The sequence below is a fragment of the Lissotriton vulgaris genome, chromosome 5 (assembly GCF_964263255.1).
Source record: "Lissotriton vulgaris chromosome 5, aLisVul1.2, whole genome shotgun sequence".
NCBI lineage: Eukaryota > Metazoa > Chordata > Amphibia > Caudata > Salamandridae > Lissotriton > Lissotriton vulgaris.
In genome coordinates, this window is record NC_141693.1 from 619,283,951 (window position 1) to 619,301,264 (window position 17,314).

Below are 17,314 nucleotides of genomic sequence, written 5' to 3' on the forward strand. Positions count from 1 at the left end.
CTTGGAATAACCTCCCTGTTGACCTAAGGAAGTGTCCTTCATAGACTGTGTTTCGAAAAAAACTTAAGACATGGCTCTTCCGCCTGCCTTTGAATGGCCAGAAATAGGCCAGAGGTAGCCGTCCCATTAGGGTGCCCCGGCTGCAGGGTGGGGGAGGTGGTCTAGGGTGCAGCTGCTATGTTCTAACCAGTGTTTAGCACAGGGACACTCCGTTGGAGTAACCATGCGCTCTATAAGCTGTATAAATAAATATAAAACCCACTTACCAATGTGAAGTTTGGAACATCCACTATATCATAATTACATTTTATGCTATGTCACATGTAATAGGGCTAGCCTTACATCAGTCACAATAGTGAAGGATCATCACACCTGACTCAATAAAGACTAGTGTGGTACAACTGTCCCTTATAACATAAAACAACCTGATGTATATTTGTTGTTTAGGCAGGCATGTGTCAGCTGAAATCAAACATTTGGTATTGAACAGAAATCAGATGTTATCCTTTTCCTTAAATTCATATACAAAACACATCATCATGCACCTTGTGCACAATTTACACCTTCAAGAACTCTTTTTCTGCATTGGACATTTGTCAAACTTAATGATGGCAAAATTAGTTGCTGTAACAAAAATTTGTTATTTAACATGTTCAACTCACGCAAGAACTTACTCATGCTGCTGTTGGACTTTCAACTGCCCATCAAAATCAGGATAGGCCACCACAAGTATGCAGGCAATTGGAGGCTCAGGGTGCGGCGCACGCCGCTCCCACGTTGGGAGGCCTTGCCAAGCTGGACTTTCTGCTGACTTCTTGGTCCAGCGTCGTAGGGCCTCCCACCTCTTCCGACCGTGAATGCTGTGCCGCATGTAGACCCCCAGGGTCTGCACTTTCTTGGCAATCCCCTTCCATATGTCCTTTTTCAGATGGCCGTTTAACTGTATGGATACAATCCATGAAAGAAAAAAATAATTGTTTTGTGACTTATTTGTCTGACTTGAGGTAACACATTTTTACTACATCAATCACAGGCTGTACTCAAGAGTTACTACACAATATATTTTAGTTTTTCATTTAGCCAAAATAATACAATAAATAAGACTTTTGTAACCTGTTTACTACCCTTATCCCTTGTCATTTCCTAAATTCAGAAATCCAGGCCAGTGACTCCAACTTTTTCTGCAATGAGAGCTACTTCTCATCAGTGAATATCTTTGTGAAATACTGAAGGCTAAACTAAAACAGGATGAAAACCTATAAGTAAAAAAAAGAGTCAGTCATGGTGAATGAAAACATAATTGTTGAGCCAAAATTGTTTGTAGTCCAAAATACAACTGGCCTCAGAAAGGTAAATGTGTCCAGAAAATAGTCCAAAGAGTAAATGATAGTCACACACTGGAGTGAATTAGGTTCGGTCTCTGTTGGTGGTGGTCTCGTCTTCTGCTCCTGGTCGACTGTTTGAATATGGCTAAAGCAGATGTAGTTGGCCCAGATGTAGTTGACCACAGAAAGGTGAAGCTGGCGCCGGAAAAGTCCTGCACATATGGGTTTAAGTGTCCTGCAGCACCCCAGTCAGGGAGCCCACATTGGAGTTGAGATTCTCCATCTGTACATTGTGCTCCCTCTGCAACTGCTTCATTTCCAGGAACTCTGTAAGGACCTGACCCTTCACTTTTTTGACTGATGGAGGGATCCCAAGACTTGGTTGATGGTGGCCTGGATGACAGTGATCTCAGTGGACTCATCATGCTGGCCCACAGAATCCCTCCCATGACCCCTACCTCTAGTATAATGTGCTCTTGACCTAGTGTGCCCCATCCCACTGGTTCTTGCTGAACTGGAGGTGGTGGTGGTGTTGTCTCAACAGCAACCAGAACTGGGGGGCAAAAGATTGGTGTGATGTTTCTTTGGACATAATAAACTGAGGTATTCATAAGTGGAGATGTTGTAACAGCTGGGTTGGGAGACGCAGGTGTAGGCCAAGTGAGACCCACTAGAGCCGTCTGCCCAGGCAGACTTGATGGACCAGGCCTCACCTCTTTATCCGGGCTTTCTGGAGTGCAGTCCTCCCTGGAGGCTTGATCCTTGAATGGAGGTATCCTGAGTGACAGAAGTTTGGCTTCCTGCTCTGGCTGTTGGACCTATTATGAATGTAAAATAAAAATATTTGCTAAAAGTGTGGATTACACAAAACAATGTAGCAACTTCAAAGGGAAAAGGAATTAAATGTTAAGATTAGACTGTTCAGTGGAATTGTAATTTATTACATAGACAGTTTATATTTCATACAAAACTACTTCAAATAAACAGGTAAGAAGATGTCCAGAAATAAAAAATAAAAAGAAATATTAAGTATACATGAAATGTAGCAAGCATGCAACACAATACAGTAGAGGAGAAATGTGAAAGTAACCATTCCAAGGCCATTTGATTTGTGCAACTAACAACATCAATTCAATTACATGCCAAGAAAAGGACAACATTCAAAACAATTTCCAAAAGAGAGCATTAATAGAGACTGATCATTGAATGGCACTTTACCATATGTGAAAATATGATAGAAATAGGAGAATGAGCAAAATTAAATGGCAATATTATTTTCACAAAACTGAAACAAGGCGTCATAGTAGTTGTAGGTATTTCAATGAAACATTAACAACACTAGCAAAATTGTAACCTGAACATATCTTGTGAAAATCTGCATTAAAAAGAGAACAGACATTTACTATGTGAAACACATATCTGTTATTTGGAGTACAAACACTTACAAGCATTATTACATCACATGAAAAGGCTATTGAAACCTGTTGCATTAAATACAACTCAATGCGTTCATCCAAATAAGGCAAACAAGATGTTACTGATATATTTAGGTTTCTATGTAAAATAAAAAAAATGTGCTGAATACATTAGCAACAGCTAACTTTAAAGCAAACAGGACATTTAGGTTTAGTGACACATTGAAAAGTATAGATTACCAGACTCCACTCCACCAGGGATTCCTGTCAAGCCTTCAGGATGTAGGATCTGTAAGGCCTTCTTTCTCAGGGAATGACTTGTAAGGGGGTTCTGGGAGCACCACCACCAGTTCTCTGGGCTTGCAGGTGATGCTTTGAGGCCAGAGAACTCACTCTCCCCCGCAGTTCGTTCCACCTCTTCCTAATTTTCTCCATTGCGTGCAGGTTGTTTGCTACAGAATTCACTCTGGCAACTATTCTGGCCCACATTTGCCTTTTCTAAGATAGGGGTGTATTTTGGACTTGGGCTCCAAACAGTTGTGGCTCTACTCTTATGATTACATACACCACGACTGAGAATTCTCCCTCCGTAAAATAGGGATTTTCCCCCTGCCATTATGAGATGATAAACTTAAATGATTGTTATAACCCAAAAGATAATAAGTAACAAAATGAACAAGTAACAGGGAAAGAAAAAAAATCCTGACTTGACCGAGAATTCGCCATGGGACAATGTTGAGCAGATTTGGAATGGCAAAGGATCATGGTCTGAAACAGATTGTGTTTTATAAGTTTGTGTATAGGTGCAAATAATTAGCCAAAACATATCAGGTGTGAGATGCTGGCATCCAGTCTACAGCAGTAGTAGAAGAATGTGAGAGGGACCCCTTAACGTTATCAAGGGAATTAAGGTACAAATACCGAAGACAAGAGAGATTCCCTTGACCCAACACACAATTATTAATTGAGAAACAATACTTCACAGTGCACTAAATTATTACATACTACATAATATATTACAATGATACTTTATTGTTTATTTTTTTTTTAAAAAGGAAGAGGAAAGTATCGTATTATACAGAAGAGCCAGAAAGATTTATTGTCTTGAAAAAGATGATGTGATAAACGGAAAGCCATCGAAACGCGTCAACGCTATTCAGAATACAATCTAAAGGATCGACACCAATGTGTGAAATACAGATTGAATCATTGTATTAACCAGGGTGTCCTTGAAACCTAATTTGATGTACATGGGTATTTGACAACCAGTGTGTCATACATTTTGTTTATGTCTCAATTATGCAGGTCATAATTGTTTTGTGTTAGTAAGGATTTTTTATGAATTATATGTTTTTAATGTATTGAGTAGTGATTGGTTCTATTGTGCCATTCGTGTACTCTAATGAAGGTTTTTATCTGGTACATAACCAATTTTGTGTAAGGAAAAATTTCCCTTCCTTTAAAAAAAAAATAAAAATAAATAAAGTATCATTGTAATATATTATGTAGTATGTAATAATTTAGTGCACTGTCAAGTATTGTTTCTCAATTAATATTTGTGTCTTGGGTATAGGGAATCTCTCTTGTATCCAGTCTACAGCCACATGAATAGTCGCGTGTTGACCGCGTTCCACAACGGAATCACTCCGTCAGCAACCTACCGCTAGAACACCACCAGCACAACTGTGAAATCTAAATAGGCTTGGTGCAACCACACTACCCTGATGGCTATTCACGTAGCAGAGGAGTTTGCCGATTGGCAGCTGTAAGCTGCGTATGCGGCAGTAAACACACTGTCGACGCGGATGGAGATTAAGATTGCATACATCTAAATAGGGCGGGTGGGATTCCGTCAGCTTGACGGAGTACTTGGAACTACTGCCACGATGGACCGCCAAGATTTAAATCAGGCCCTCAGTTAGTATTCTCAGATTGACTCGCCAAGTGGTGCAGGTGCATCAAACAGAATATAGCATGGACAATGAGTGGCCTCAATTCAATTTAGGAGTGCTCCAACCTTCCTATTTAAATTATCATTTTGTTTTTTAAATATTTGTGAATTAAATTAAGTATTCAATCATTTGTGTATTTGTTAGATGATTGCTTGTTTCCACTGGGTGGAGTGGTGTGGCTCAGGCGGCAGACCCGGAAGCAGAGAACGGCCCGGGATCAGGGTTCAATTCCCGACGCGGCAGGGTCGTGGACCAGCGTCAGAGGACTCGATAATTCTCGCCTCGGTGCCTACTCTAACCAGGGATCACACTCGGCAACTCTGGGCATTAGCTTGCCTCATCTCTACAACGGCCCCCCACATTCGCCGGGGATGCCTGGTTTCACCTTGGAGATACCCAGTAGGGACCATCTCACAGGGATAGCCAGGACGGGTTCCCCAGTGGTCTACAGCGCCACGACGCCTCAGGGCAGCAGTGCGCTTTACAAGACACATACATTACATACATTACATTACATTTCTGCATTTTTTTGTCGGTTGTTTTGTGTCAAATCAACAAAAATGCTTGGTACTGAGTCCCTGGCTTTCAGTAATGGCTAATTGGGGATCCCAAGTTTCCAATAATGATTCATTTGGGGTTCCTGTGTGCCAGTTTTGATTAAGTGGGGGCCCTCAAAAGTCAAAAAGGCTAAGAACCACTGCTCTAAGGGTTTAATGTCCAGTCCTGTGCCACGCATGAGAATTATCTGTGGTACAGTTTTCCAGTACGGCTTGAGTACAAGAGCAAAAGATTGGTGCAGATGCTCAGTATTGATGACAAACATATGTAGTGTTATTCATGCAAGTTTCTTCTTGCTCAGTGCAAAAGTGATGAAGGGGTGGCCCGTTTAGTTGACCAAGCTGTTACACTTTTCAGATATTTAAAAATATCAGTTCAGCTTTCAGTATAAACATCCACAGCTAGGGCACTAGGTAACTCACCCCAGAGATCCTGAAGGTGCCCTTAAGCCCAAATTTTGTATTGCAGCGGTTCCTGAGGTGAATCGTACCAATGTTTCCAATCAGGCTCCTGTTTCCCAAAGTTTAGGCTCCATTGAATTATTATTTCCAATTATAAAATTATAGCCTTAATTGAATCTCTAGTTTTAAACTAACTAAATGTAAATAAATATAATTGCTAACCTTAAAGTAACCCTTATGCCAAATGACATCAAAATAAATAATTATCATTAACCGAATTCTAACATTAACAGTAACTGTTAATTGACATGTGTTTAAATGGAATATTTTCCTTACTGTAGCCATAATACTAACCCTAATCTTAATTTAAATTAAATAATGTATGTGTCTTTGACCTAATTCTAACCTCTAATTTAACTTCAAGTAAGTTAAATAATTAAGAACCTATCACTACCACTAATACTGACTTTGTGTTAATGAAAATATTATTTAATGTAACTAAATAATTACCCTACCCCCATTACTAACCATAATACTTTAATTCAGTTTCATTTACATTAATTAAATTAAGTTGTTATGCCTACCTTAACTATAGGATTAACCCTAATCTATTCCCTTATTTATATAGTTTCGCTAATTTAGTAGTCTTACTCCACCCCTTGCGGTAACACTAACCCAATTATTCTGTTTCAACTGTTTAACAATATTGTTAAATGAACAGTTACCCCATAAATATATTACAGTACCGGGAAATTTACATAAGCATTTGCTGTACTGATCCTGAACAAGGTAGAGCCTTTCTAATGGCAATCTCAGGGTTTTACGTTTATATAGTGCTGTTGATGAAGTAAGCCATCTAGTTAGTAGTTGTGCTCTTAAAGAAGCCATACCACAGTTGTATTGTTATGTATTTTTCTAAAGTGTTAGTTTACTACTGAGGTGGCGTTTTTACAGAAGCGGTAGATGGGTCATGACAACTTATTGACTGGAAGATTCGCTAGATTGTTCAGGTCTTCTGCGATGCAAGAAGAGTATGGCTTTTGTTTACAAAGTGAAGAAGTGCATTTAATGTATTTTAGAAGGGCAATCTGCCACTTTAGACAAAGCGGAAGTGTACCTCACCACCTGTCTCCTCTTGTTTGAGGTGTATTTTGTTAGGAAGGATGGTGGACCAGTTTCAGTTATATTTTCTTTCCCTCATCTTTTTGAAAATATCATTTAGGATTGAAACAAGGATTGACTTTATGCTCATTGCTGGGTGAAGTTGTCTCTAGAATATATCCAGCAGGTTGTCTGATATATTGAATACACTGGAAGAGTACTAGTGGCTTGCAGTAGTTGGAAGGATCATCTGGAGTGATTTTAATTTAAAGTGCTGGAGATTACTGGGGCCGCTTTAATAGTGGCAGTAGTAGCGGCAATGGAAGTAGTACCACAAGTACTACTAGCATTAATGGCATTTGTAGAGAGTTTATCTGCCATATCGAGTGGACATAGTACACAGTGAATTCGCCTGTAGAATTCCTACAGTGAAGAAAAGGCTTAGAATGATTTTTTTTCAAAACTGGACAAGCCCAGACAGTAGGAGCAGATTGAAGGGACGATAACTCCACGTGGTTGTGTGGCTGCGGAATTGGGAGTGGATCATGAGACTAGGATCTCAGCATATGGGGACATATGCTAGCAGCTTATTGAACAACAACGCTCAGTTTTTTCCCATAGATGGACTTGTCCAGAATGTAGAGCCTACTGACATGAACTACATGGGCTGTTGGTCCAGTGGCAGCGGTCCCACCTCTGGGAGTGAGGCAGGGAACAGCTGAAAAACATTTCTTCAGACTTAACAGATGTTTTAGCCTTAGAAATGTAAGTGCTGCTATCATTTTAAAAACTGTTTGTGTTGCTGACTTGTGACTTTGCATTTTACAGTGCTAACTTTTGCTATTTGTTTTGTAGGGGGCGGTTGAATGTGCTAGCAAATGTGATTCGAAAGGATTTGGAGCAGATTTTTTGCCAGTTTGACCCAAAACTTGAGGCTTCTGATGAGGTAAACGTTTTCTGCCTTATTTGTTCCTTCCTGTGAACACATTTCTTTTTTTGTTTTTTGAAAAACCTTTATTTTAACATTCAATAAAAATACAAGCATGGGCCTACAACCGCGGGGGCCGGCCGCTAGACAAATTAAGACCGCCGATATCACAGTACGACACAGCTCATCAGCCGACAACCCAGAGGTCCGGCAGCGATTCAGGATAAAACTTGTATTAGAATGCACAACTGGGTTCTGGATGAGACAGAGGTTCCATTTTGTATTATATAAGAGAGGATCAGGTGCCATACAATCAAACAGAAGAATGCGGGGTACAGGGTAAGAGACAGGATATGCATGTAATAACCGCTATAATGGAGCATTGGCGCCAAAGCATATAAATCGGTGCAAACGACAACACAATAGACATTCAATGTTGCGCCAGTTCTCTGGGCCTGCCCACCCGGGAATCAGGATATCATAGAAGCACAAGCACTAAATACAAGCACACAATAAGAATCCAAATGATTCGTAGCTATACTGATCCTTTAAAGAAAGAAAGAGAAGGAAAAGAAAGGCCATAGAAAGAAAAAAGGCAAAATAAAAAACCCTTTCCAGCCCCCCACCCTGCACCCCTGCAAATGGTTACAGCCTGACCCCACTAGCAGCGTGCCTGTCGCCCCTAATAACTAAAACCCTAAAGGTAGGAAAAATAATGGAGGAGGGCTTAACCAATTGGGCTCCCAGCCCCTTTAGTCCCCCCGCCAGAAACAGCCACCCCCTATCACTAAAAGACAAACTTATGACAGCACTATAGAAGAAATTAGAGGGTACCGTGATACACCGCCCAGCCTCTTAGATCAAACAGTTGCAGGTCGAACACTTGTGAAAGCCACTCCAACCCTTCCCGACCTAGTTGATCTTAACCTTGGCCCTTCCGAACAAGCACACGAACCCCCCCCAGCGAGACCCAAAGGCACACAAAGAAGTAATAAAGGAGAAGAGAGTCATCAAGAATCAATCCATGGCGACTCGCAGGCAGTGAGTCCACAAAAACTTCAGACGCAGAAGAACTCTCCCTCCTAGATGAACAGTCCCAATGTATCCTGCACAGGAGTCGTAGAGTCACCAAGAAAGGAGAAGATGACCACAAAATGAATGGAAAGTCACAAACAAAAGTCTCCGGGAGGGGAACGCCTTTTGATATCTCCAGAGTCGATAGTGGTGGAAGGTTCGGCATACAATGACATCCTCGGGAACACCGTCCCCCAGGGCACCATCCGATGGTTCCAATACTTGTTTCCTCATGGGGTTCTCGCACGGAGTCAAAATGGCCGCGGTTTGAATGGCTGCAGATTCCTGTTCCAACAGTAAGGCTGGGTCTGGTTCCACCAGGAGCATCTCAGATAGGCGCGTGTCCAATTTGCTCAATAAGACATCAACATGTGAGCGAAACGCCCACATTTCTGCCAGTATTGACCTCAGCGATGGCTCATGCACGTTCGATCCATAGTCACATGCCCGACACCAATCGCAATCACCTCCCCGGGTAAATCTGGCATCCTCGGGGGGACAAACAGGATCACGATTGTGCAGATGCGGAGGGTGACCGGTCTTTATTCGCAGCCACGGTCTACCCGGTTAAGGCCGCAGGCCAGAGACCCCGAACCACCGAACCCCGGCGGGCCCAATACTGGGTCCGCTTGACGGGGACCCCCACACGCAGCCAGCAGCAAGCAGAATCACTCCTCCATCGATGCTGAGCAATAGAAACGATCGCCGCCAAATTCGGGCTTAAACAAAGCCTCCACTCCTATTGACCGGACCCAACCTGGGTCTCCCGGCCGATATTGTTGCACTGCAGCCAGGCTGTGAAAGTACTTGAGGCCCTGGATTCACCGCTGGAGTAGGCTGCAAACTTCAACTTGATGGAACTTTGTCAAACAAGCCGATAAAAGTTTCCGGATTTCACCATCAGAGTGCAGAACAGTTCATGCACACACTGACTAGGCGTAAAATCAGGATAATGTACAGGATATTGTGGCGGGTTATGGAGGTCGGCGGAGCCGGGAGCCTAAGCAGCCATCTTGTTTGCTGACGTAGCTCCTCCTCCGTGAACACATTTCTTGTTGATGAGCATTTGTGCAGATATCTGTCCACCCAATCAGGCCTAGTAATTTGTAATAACGTCATGGAACTCAACATGGTTACAGTGACATTGAAAGATTCAGAGGTTATCAATGCTCTTTTTATTATATCACCTCAAAATATTAAGGGGCAGATTTACAAGCCCCTTGCGCCGCTTTTACGCCGCCATTGCGTCACTTTTGTGACGCAGCGGAGGCGCAAAAGATGCGCCATGGTGCGGGGTATTTACTACGTGACGCATCTCCCAGATGCGTCACGTTGTAAAGCCCTGCGCTAGAAGAGGCGTACCATCGAAGGGGGAGGCGTTTCTGCGCAGGAACGCCTCCCAAAAGTGGCTGAGTGAAATCTACAAGATTTCACTCAGCCACTTTGAGGCCCATGCTGCGTCAAAACCCTGCGCCTGCTTGAAGCAGGAGTAAGGATTGACGCAGCATTGTGCACATAGGGCCCCGCTGATCATTGCTGGAGCTGCGACGCAACTCAAACAATGCGACGCTTTTACGGCACAGATGTGTGACGCATTTGTGCTGTTTTTGCCACATGGTGGTCCGCATTGTAAATGCGGCGCATCAAGGGTGGCAGAGCTGCGGCGCACAATTACTGGTGCATCCCTGCCGATATGCAGGGATGCGCCAGTAATTGTAAATATGCCCCTCAGTCTCTTGCCAAAATCTAGCTCACATTTCCCTCAAAGTCACTTGTCTCCAAAGATTTACTTAGCCCTTCCTCCAAATGTTTAATCTTGTAAATAAGCATTCTACATTGCCATTCCACTTAAAAATTAAAGCACCCCATCGCAATCATTCAATAAAATACTTTACTCAACACTTTTATATAGAAAAGCCCACTCTTCCTATGCTTTACCTTCAAATTCACACTAAGACTTCCATTTTGTTTGACAGAATCGCTGCTTTCCAACCAGTAGCCTGCCATTTCCTTCCACACATTTCAATTTTTAAACATTGCAACACATAGTAGTAAGGCTTTGGCCTGTAGTAGCTGGTGGTGGGTAGAAGCATTGAAAGGCCTCAAAACAGAACTACAGTAAAAACCAGGAAAAAAGGAACTTTTGAAAAGTTGCCATTGCTTTCTTTTTAGTTTTATGCAGAGCATAAGGCTACCCTTCAGAAGTGACAGTGCATGAGTTGTAATTCAACAGATTTCAAAACCTTTTGAAAACTGAAGGTGAAATGTCCCTACAAAGTATATTAAATAAGTTAGAAATGTATTAAACAAAATGTATCCACGTGTATAAGGGAATCAACCTCAATTAGTATAAAAATCCATGACGATCAGTGGTTAATTTGTAAAAAAATAAGTGCCGGGGTTTTCATCAGGAGGCAGCTTGCACCAGCCCATTTATCCTGTTAGCGTCGCCTAAAACAGAACCAACTACTAACCTTAAATGGGGAAAGGATGTGGCTTAATGGCCGAATCTGCCAACTTAGGAGCTGCGGAACCAGGTTTGAGTCTCTGCGTCGGCTCAACATCCTGTGATTCTGGGCAAATCACCTAATGTCCTGTGCCTAGCAAAAATGAGTGTTTCCTTAACTGGTACTCACGAAAAACGCTCCAATTGGATTGAGTTCACGCTATAAGCACTGATGTTGATGATTAAGTACTGGTCCTGAGCACTGGAAAACTCGGCTTAAATTAAGCACTGAAGGGGATGCTGGGTATAAAACTGAATACATGAAAGGTGGCTGTCTCTATAAGGAGATTCAGTGGCTTCAGCTATTGGATGTTGTCACCTGTATAGCACTTAAATGGTCTGCCATCGCCACGTCTACCTTGCCGCTTCCTGAGCAGAAAAATTCACCCCAGAAAGCTCATTATGAAGCCTGCTCCCAAGACATTATAGATGAAGTTTTCTACTGCTGAAAGTGCCTATTTTCACTTTTGTCTTTAGAAATCGCTGGTAGGAAGCTGAGTGGGGTCAGGAGGTTCAGGTACTCGGTCATGTTAAACTGCAGGCGGATGCTGCAGGACGCCATACTGCAGGCAGTTGCAGGTTGCAGTGTCAGCCAGCAGATACCTACATTAGAACAGTATTTGTTTTTCATGCTTAACATTACATCTCACACAGCTTAAGGTCGCATGAGAGGCTCACCATTCTGACACACAGCTATGAATGACACCACTGTCTTACTTCATCTCTAAGCTGTACTTTAGTCAGGAGGTTGGTGCAGTACCAATACTTTCCTTCCTAAAGAATCCAAAGACTTTTCCATTGGTCAGGGGGATACGTTCCTGAGCACACATGGACTCTGATCACCAACAGAGTCATAGGACAAAAATAATCTTCTTTCCAGTCGATACATCAGAGAAAGATAGGGCGTGTAGCAGCAAAGATACAGAAATCAGGAACATTTCTTTACCTGGCTTTACATGTATAAAGTCCACTCAAAATACCTTTAGCTACTGATGCTAATGAAGGACTTGGACACAGAAATGATTTTAAAAAAGGATACAAACAAGTAATCCTACAAATGAAGTTGTTACCACATATCCAGCAGTTTAATTATCTTGGGTCAGATCCATCCAGGATTCTCACTCTTTTTTTTTTTTTTTTTTACTATTGGTTACATAATGGGTAATGATGTTTGTGAACACAGGTTCATTAAAAAATGCTGTTACCAGTTTTGCAAATTTTCGAAAATAAATTCCAATATTATATGATAATATCATTGAGTAAACTACCAGAATGACTCGAAAAAGGGATTGAAATTATTCAGTTTGGTATCACATTTCTTTGCTCTGTACAGACTGCAAAGGTAAGGACCCCAAGTGGCGCTGCTGGTTTGTATTTTGTAGTTATGTAATGCGGATGCATTGTATGCCGATGTGGTTTCAGATGCTTTGACAGGCAAAGGACAAAAGATTGAGGCCAAAAAGAAAATGAAGTGTAGTGAGTGTTAGTCAAAAGGTAATTTAATGAATGAGAGCGCCCTTGTAGTCTCAACTTGACACAAGGTTTAAATAGTTGGTTTGCAAATTTAACTGTAACGTGCTAGGTGAGAATGGCCATAGTTACACAGAGAAAGGTGCTGCATCCCAAAAGTAGCATTACGATTAGTGTCAGGTAAATTTACCTATGGAAGTTATCATTTCAAAATCAGTTTTCTCTCTTCACCACTTTACCAGATTAAGTGTATTTAACTCCAGTACTCAAACCGGCTGCAGATTTTTCAACTGAATTTGCCATGATGAGTGGATGCCAACCTGATGTCCTGTATAGGGTGGTGAGTGAGTAGCTTGAGTTAGGGACAAGTTGGAGTCATGCATCTACTTTGGGCAGGGTTTGTGTTCTACTGGGTGTGATGTATCTTGTACCATCATTAATTCAGCAGCCTGGCTATTGATGGGAAAGCAAAACCAAAGGGGATGACGGACGGAGTGTTGAACATTGCAAGCACTCACCCCCAGTCAACTGCTCTGGGTTTAATCCATCATCAGATAAGTTGACTGGGGGTGACTGCAATGTTCAACACTCCGTCCATCATCCCCTTTGGTTTTGCTTTGTGGGCCCTAAATTGACATGGTATGCCAAGACTTTGGTCCCTTGCTCACTTTGCCACTGGATTTAAGATAGCCTGGCTTATAATGGCTGATTAGCCAGAAACCGGACCCAGGATGCTTGTTTCCGGTTCAGGGAAGACATGGCTTGGGAGTTTGGGCTAGACTATTCCCATGAGGCACAGGGTCAGACTGATTTGCATATGGCCATGTCTGAACTGGGGTGGCGGAGTGAGCTAAAGAATGATGATGGATTAAACCCAGATCAGTTGACTGGGGGTGAATGCTTGCAATGTTTAACATTCCATCCATCATCCCCTTTGGTTTTGCTTTATTGATGGGAAAGGCCATCTTGAATCATGTTGCTAACCTACCCCCCTTGAAATGAAATACACTACAATAATTATAGGAAGAGCCTGTTGCTGATGCTACTGTTACTGCTGTAGCTCTAAAATTATATTGCAGGGGGCGTGGCCAAGATGGCGACGTGATCGGACGCGCCTTGCCGGAGCTCCCGCCGACAGCCTGAATTAGCACCTGCTTTGGGCCCCCGAACGCAATTATCGGCGCCCGGTCTGTGAGGGCGCACCCCCGTATACGCGGGGAACGGCAAGAGATCGTTGGTCGGGGAACTGGAGCGGATTGGCCTGGCCGCCGGCTGGCAAGGGAAGTGAAGGCCGAGGTGTGTGGCGGGCTCCGTGGAGCGGAGGAAGCGGCCTATCCGGGCGACTGCCGGGGAGGCGGTCCGGAGTCCCCAACGTGAATGGGGGACCGTGCAGAGGCACCTGCTGGTGGGACCCGCGCCCAGGCGCCGGATTGCGGCCGCAGAAGTTTCGGCGCCCCATCTGCCCGCCATCTTAGGTGTGGTGGAGGTGCGAAAGAAGAAGCGGCGGAGATCACGTTGGAGAAGAGGCGCGGCCGCCGGCTGGTGTCCCTCCGGTGGAGAGGTAGTTTGCGGCAGGGTCCCGGTGGACAGTGAGCCCACAACAGTGGTGCGGACACTCCTGTGGCAAGAGCGAGGTGAGCCGCCATTTTGTTCCGGAGCGGACGGGCGCCCTTCGGCCCCGGAGGGCTGACAGAGACTTAAGGTGCCCCGGATTGCTCGCGGCTCCGGCCTGGGGAGAGTGGCCCGCGGGCGGCTGGAGCTAGAGGGGAGAGACAGGAAGCAAACAAGGGGGCTCTCTCGCGGGGACAGCTGGAGGGCCTGTGGCGCCTGGATTCGCCCGAGAGGGGCCGCCCCGCAGCAGAGTCCCGCGGGCCAGCCCCGGCGGCTGGGGCAAAGGATAGAGGCTGACCCCCCGGGGCCTCGAGGGACCGAATTCAGCTGCCCGTGGCTGGGGCCTTAAGGGAGGTCAGAGGCGCGGCTGCCTGGAGGCTGCGGGACCGCGAGTGGCGGCTTGGAGGGCCGGGGGGCTGAACAACTGTGGAGGCGCCTGGGGTTGTCCTGAGAAGAATATCGCACGGGCCCACGTCCGCGGGCCTGCCGTCCTGAGAGCGGACGAGGGTGGATCACTCGCCGCAGCGGTGGAGCGGAGAGAGCAGGAGAGGGGCTACATCACCCGGGAGACCTGAAAGTCTGGCCAAGACCCTGGGGTTGATCCGGTGTTGGTGATAAGGACCTCGTGGCAGGGATATAGCGGAGACGGAGTGTAGCGCAGGTGTCTGGCTCTGCCCGGGGGTGCCGGGGTTAGGGCCCTGAAGCAGACCACAGGACAGTGAACGGACCAGAGGGGGTGGTCATTCACCAGAGCATTGAAAGAGCGGAAGGAACGCGACACGCTGTGGAAAGTGGCAGTCGTGACTTAAGGAGGCGGTGAGGCCCTTCTCCTGAACTGGGGTGAAGACAGCGGCGAGGGTTGAGGGATCGTCGTGGCGAGTCCCGGAGGGGCCAAAGGCGTGAGGGAAGGCTACCCCACAGTACGCACACGGGGGAGATCCTAGCAGGCCCGCGATGTCTGCGGCCAGAAACCGGAAGGAGAGGACTGTCAAGGACCTCTTCGCGTCGACCCAGGTGAAACCCCCAGCCAAGGATATGGCATCCGGATCCCCAAAGCCCGTGGTGGAGCTTTCGGAAGGCAAAGTCCTGATAACAAAGGCCTTCCTGGAGTCTCTCTTCTCCGCCTTACGCGAGGACATCCAATCCCCGAAGAAGGAGTTCACAGACGAGATTAAGGAAGTCCGTAGAGGCATGGATGGTATTGGGGAAAGAGTTGCGGACCTTGAAACTAAAAGCTACTCCAGGGACTTAGAGATAGAAGGATTGCGCCAAGAGGTGGGTCGCCTTCATGACCAACATGTGGACTTGCAGGCTCATATGGAAGATCTTGAGAACCGCTCCCGGCGCCATAATGTCCGCATCCGGGGAGTGACCTTGGCGGAGGACACCAAAGACCTACTGGGTTTCACTAATGGGCTCTTCAATCACATTTTAGGGCGCCCACCAGAGGAAGAGATAAGGATTGACCGGGTTCATAGAGTGGGTCCGCCGTGTCCAACTAAGGGCCCCCCGCCTGATATCCTGGCATGTGTACAGGACTTCCGCACCAAGGAGGAGATTCTGCAAAAAGCCGGACATCTGCACCCTCTCCTACAAGGGACAAACTCCGGTCTTATATCAGGACCTGTCTGCCATTACATTGCAGAAGCGACGACTCTTCAAGCCGGTCACGGCCTTTCTGCAACAGCACAAAATTCCTTACAGTTGGGGACACCCCTTCCGACTGATGTTCAAAAAGGACAACAAGCTGTTTCAGCTGAGATCCCTGACAGAAGCTTGCAGGCTGTTGGGTATCGACCTTCCGGAGGAAATAGACGGGGAAACGGATCCCACACCGAGCAGAGACGATGGACGGCCCAAATGGCAGCAACAACGCAGGAGACGCCGAGCCAACAAACCTCCAGCAGCGGCAATCGAAGAGGGGCAGCGGGCTGCCTTGGCAGCGGTATCCTCCACGCCGGAGGCGGTCCAGCCCGAATGAGAGCCGAATCATGCCCCGTACTGAATTGGCGGGTTTGGTAGAAATGGCCCTGCTGTCGGCGGGAGACCGGGACTCGTGAGTGAGGTGCAGTCGATCTTCCCTGAGGTGACACTTTACCATTCATCTTTGGATGATGGACATTGACTATGAGTTTTTCAAAGGGGGGACAGTTGTATTTGTTTTGCTTCATGGTTGGGTGGGTTGGGGGGGGGGGGTTTCCGGATCTGAGTATGGCTGGGGTTGTATGTGAGTTACAAGGTGAGGATGGCTAGGGAGAAGCTGGGACAAAGAAGTCACGGGTGGTAAGACCGATTGCGGGACGGGCGGTGGCAAGTGAATGGGCCAGCGGTCTGTGCGTTGGAGCGAGTGAGAGGGATACTTCCTGATGCCTGTGAATGAGCTGTGCATCCTCACGCTGAATGTGCGCGGGCTTAACAACCCCGTGAAGCGCCGGGCTGTGCTGTCTCTGCTGGAGAACTCCAAAGCAGACATTTGTCTTCTTCAGGAGACGCACTTGCTGGCCAAGGATTGTAACAGGCTTAAGTCCCGCCACTTCCCGCCACAATTCTTTTCATCCGCGCTCACGAAGACAGCAGGGGTGGCAATCCTGGTGTCTCAGCGATTTAGAGGAAGGGTGTTACACAGGGGGACCGAGCTTAAGGGGTGCCTGCTGTCCTGCAGATTTTCAATAGGAACAGACACCTTCACAGTGATTTCAGTATATGCACCAAATGAGGGGCAGGAGACGTTTTTCCACCAGGCACTTAATGAGGCAGCCTCTGCACCCGACAGACACATCCTGGTAGGAGGGGACCTAAACCTAGTATTTGGCAACCTCCTTGCTAGATCAGCGCAGCGGTCCACGCAGGCGGGCACCCTTTCAGAGGGGGGAAGGAAAAGATTGGAAGAACTGGGGATGACGGGCTTGTGGCGCTGCTTTCACCCGGGAGTCCGGGATTACACATACTACTCCAACGCTCACTTGACTTATG

The 17,314-nt window shown here is 45.8% G+C and overlaps 1 protein-coding gene across 3 annotated transcripts in view; it reads left to right on the top strand.

Moving 5' to 3' along the window:
* Positions 1–17,314, top strand: part of OGDHL (oxoglutarate dehydrogenase L) — a 707,295-nt gene that overhangs the window by 250,166 nt on the left and 439,815 nt on the right. For all 3 annotated transcript variants that reach the window (XM_086922073.1, XM_086922074.1, XM_086922075.1), the window contains one exon: positions 7,608–7,698. In XM_086922073.1, coding sequence (XP_086778199.1) covers positions 7,608–7,698 — 91 coding nt within the window. The remainder of the gene's footprint in view (positions 1–7,607; positions 7,699–17,314) is intronic.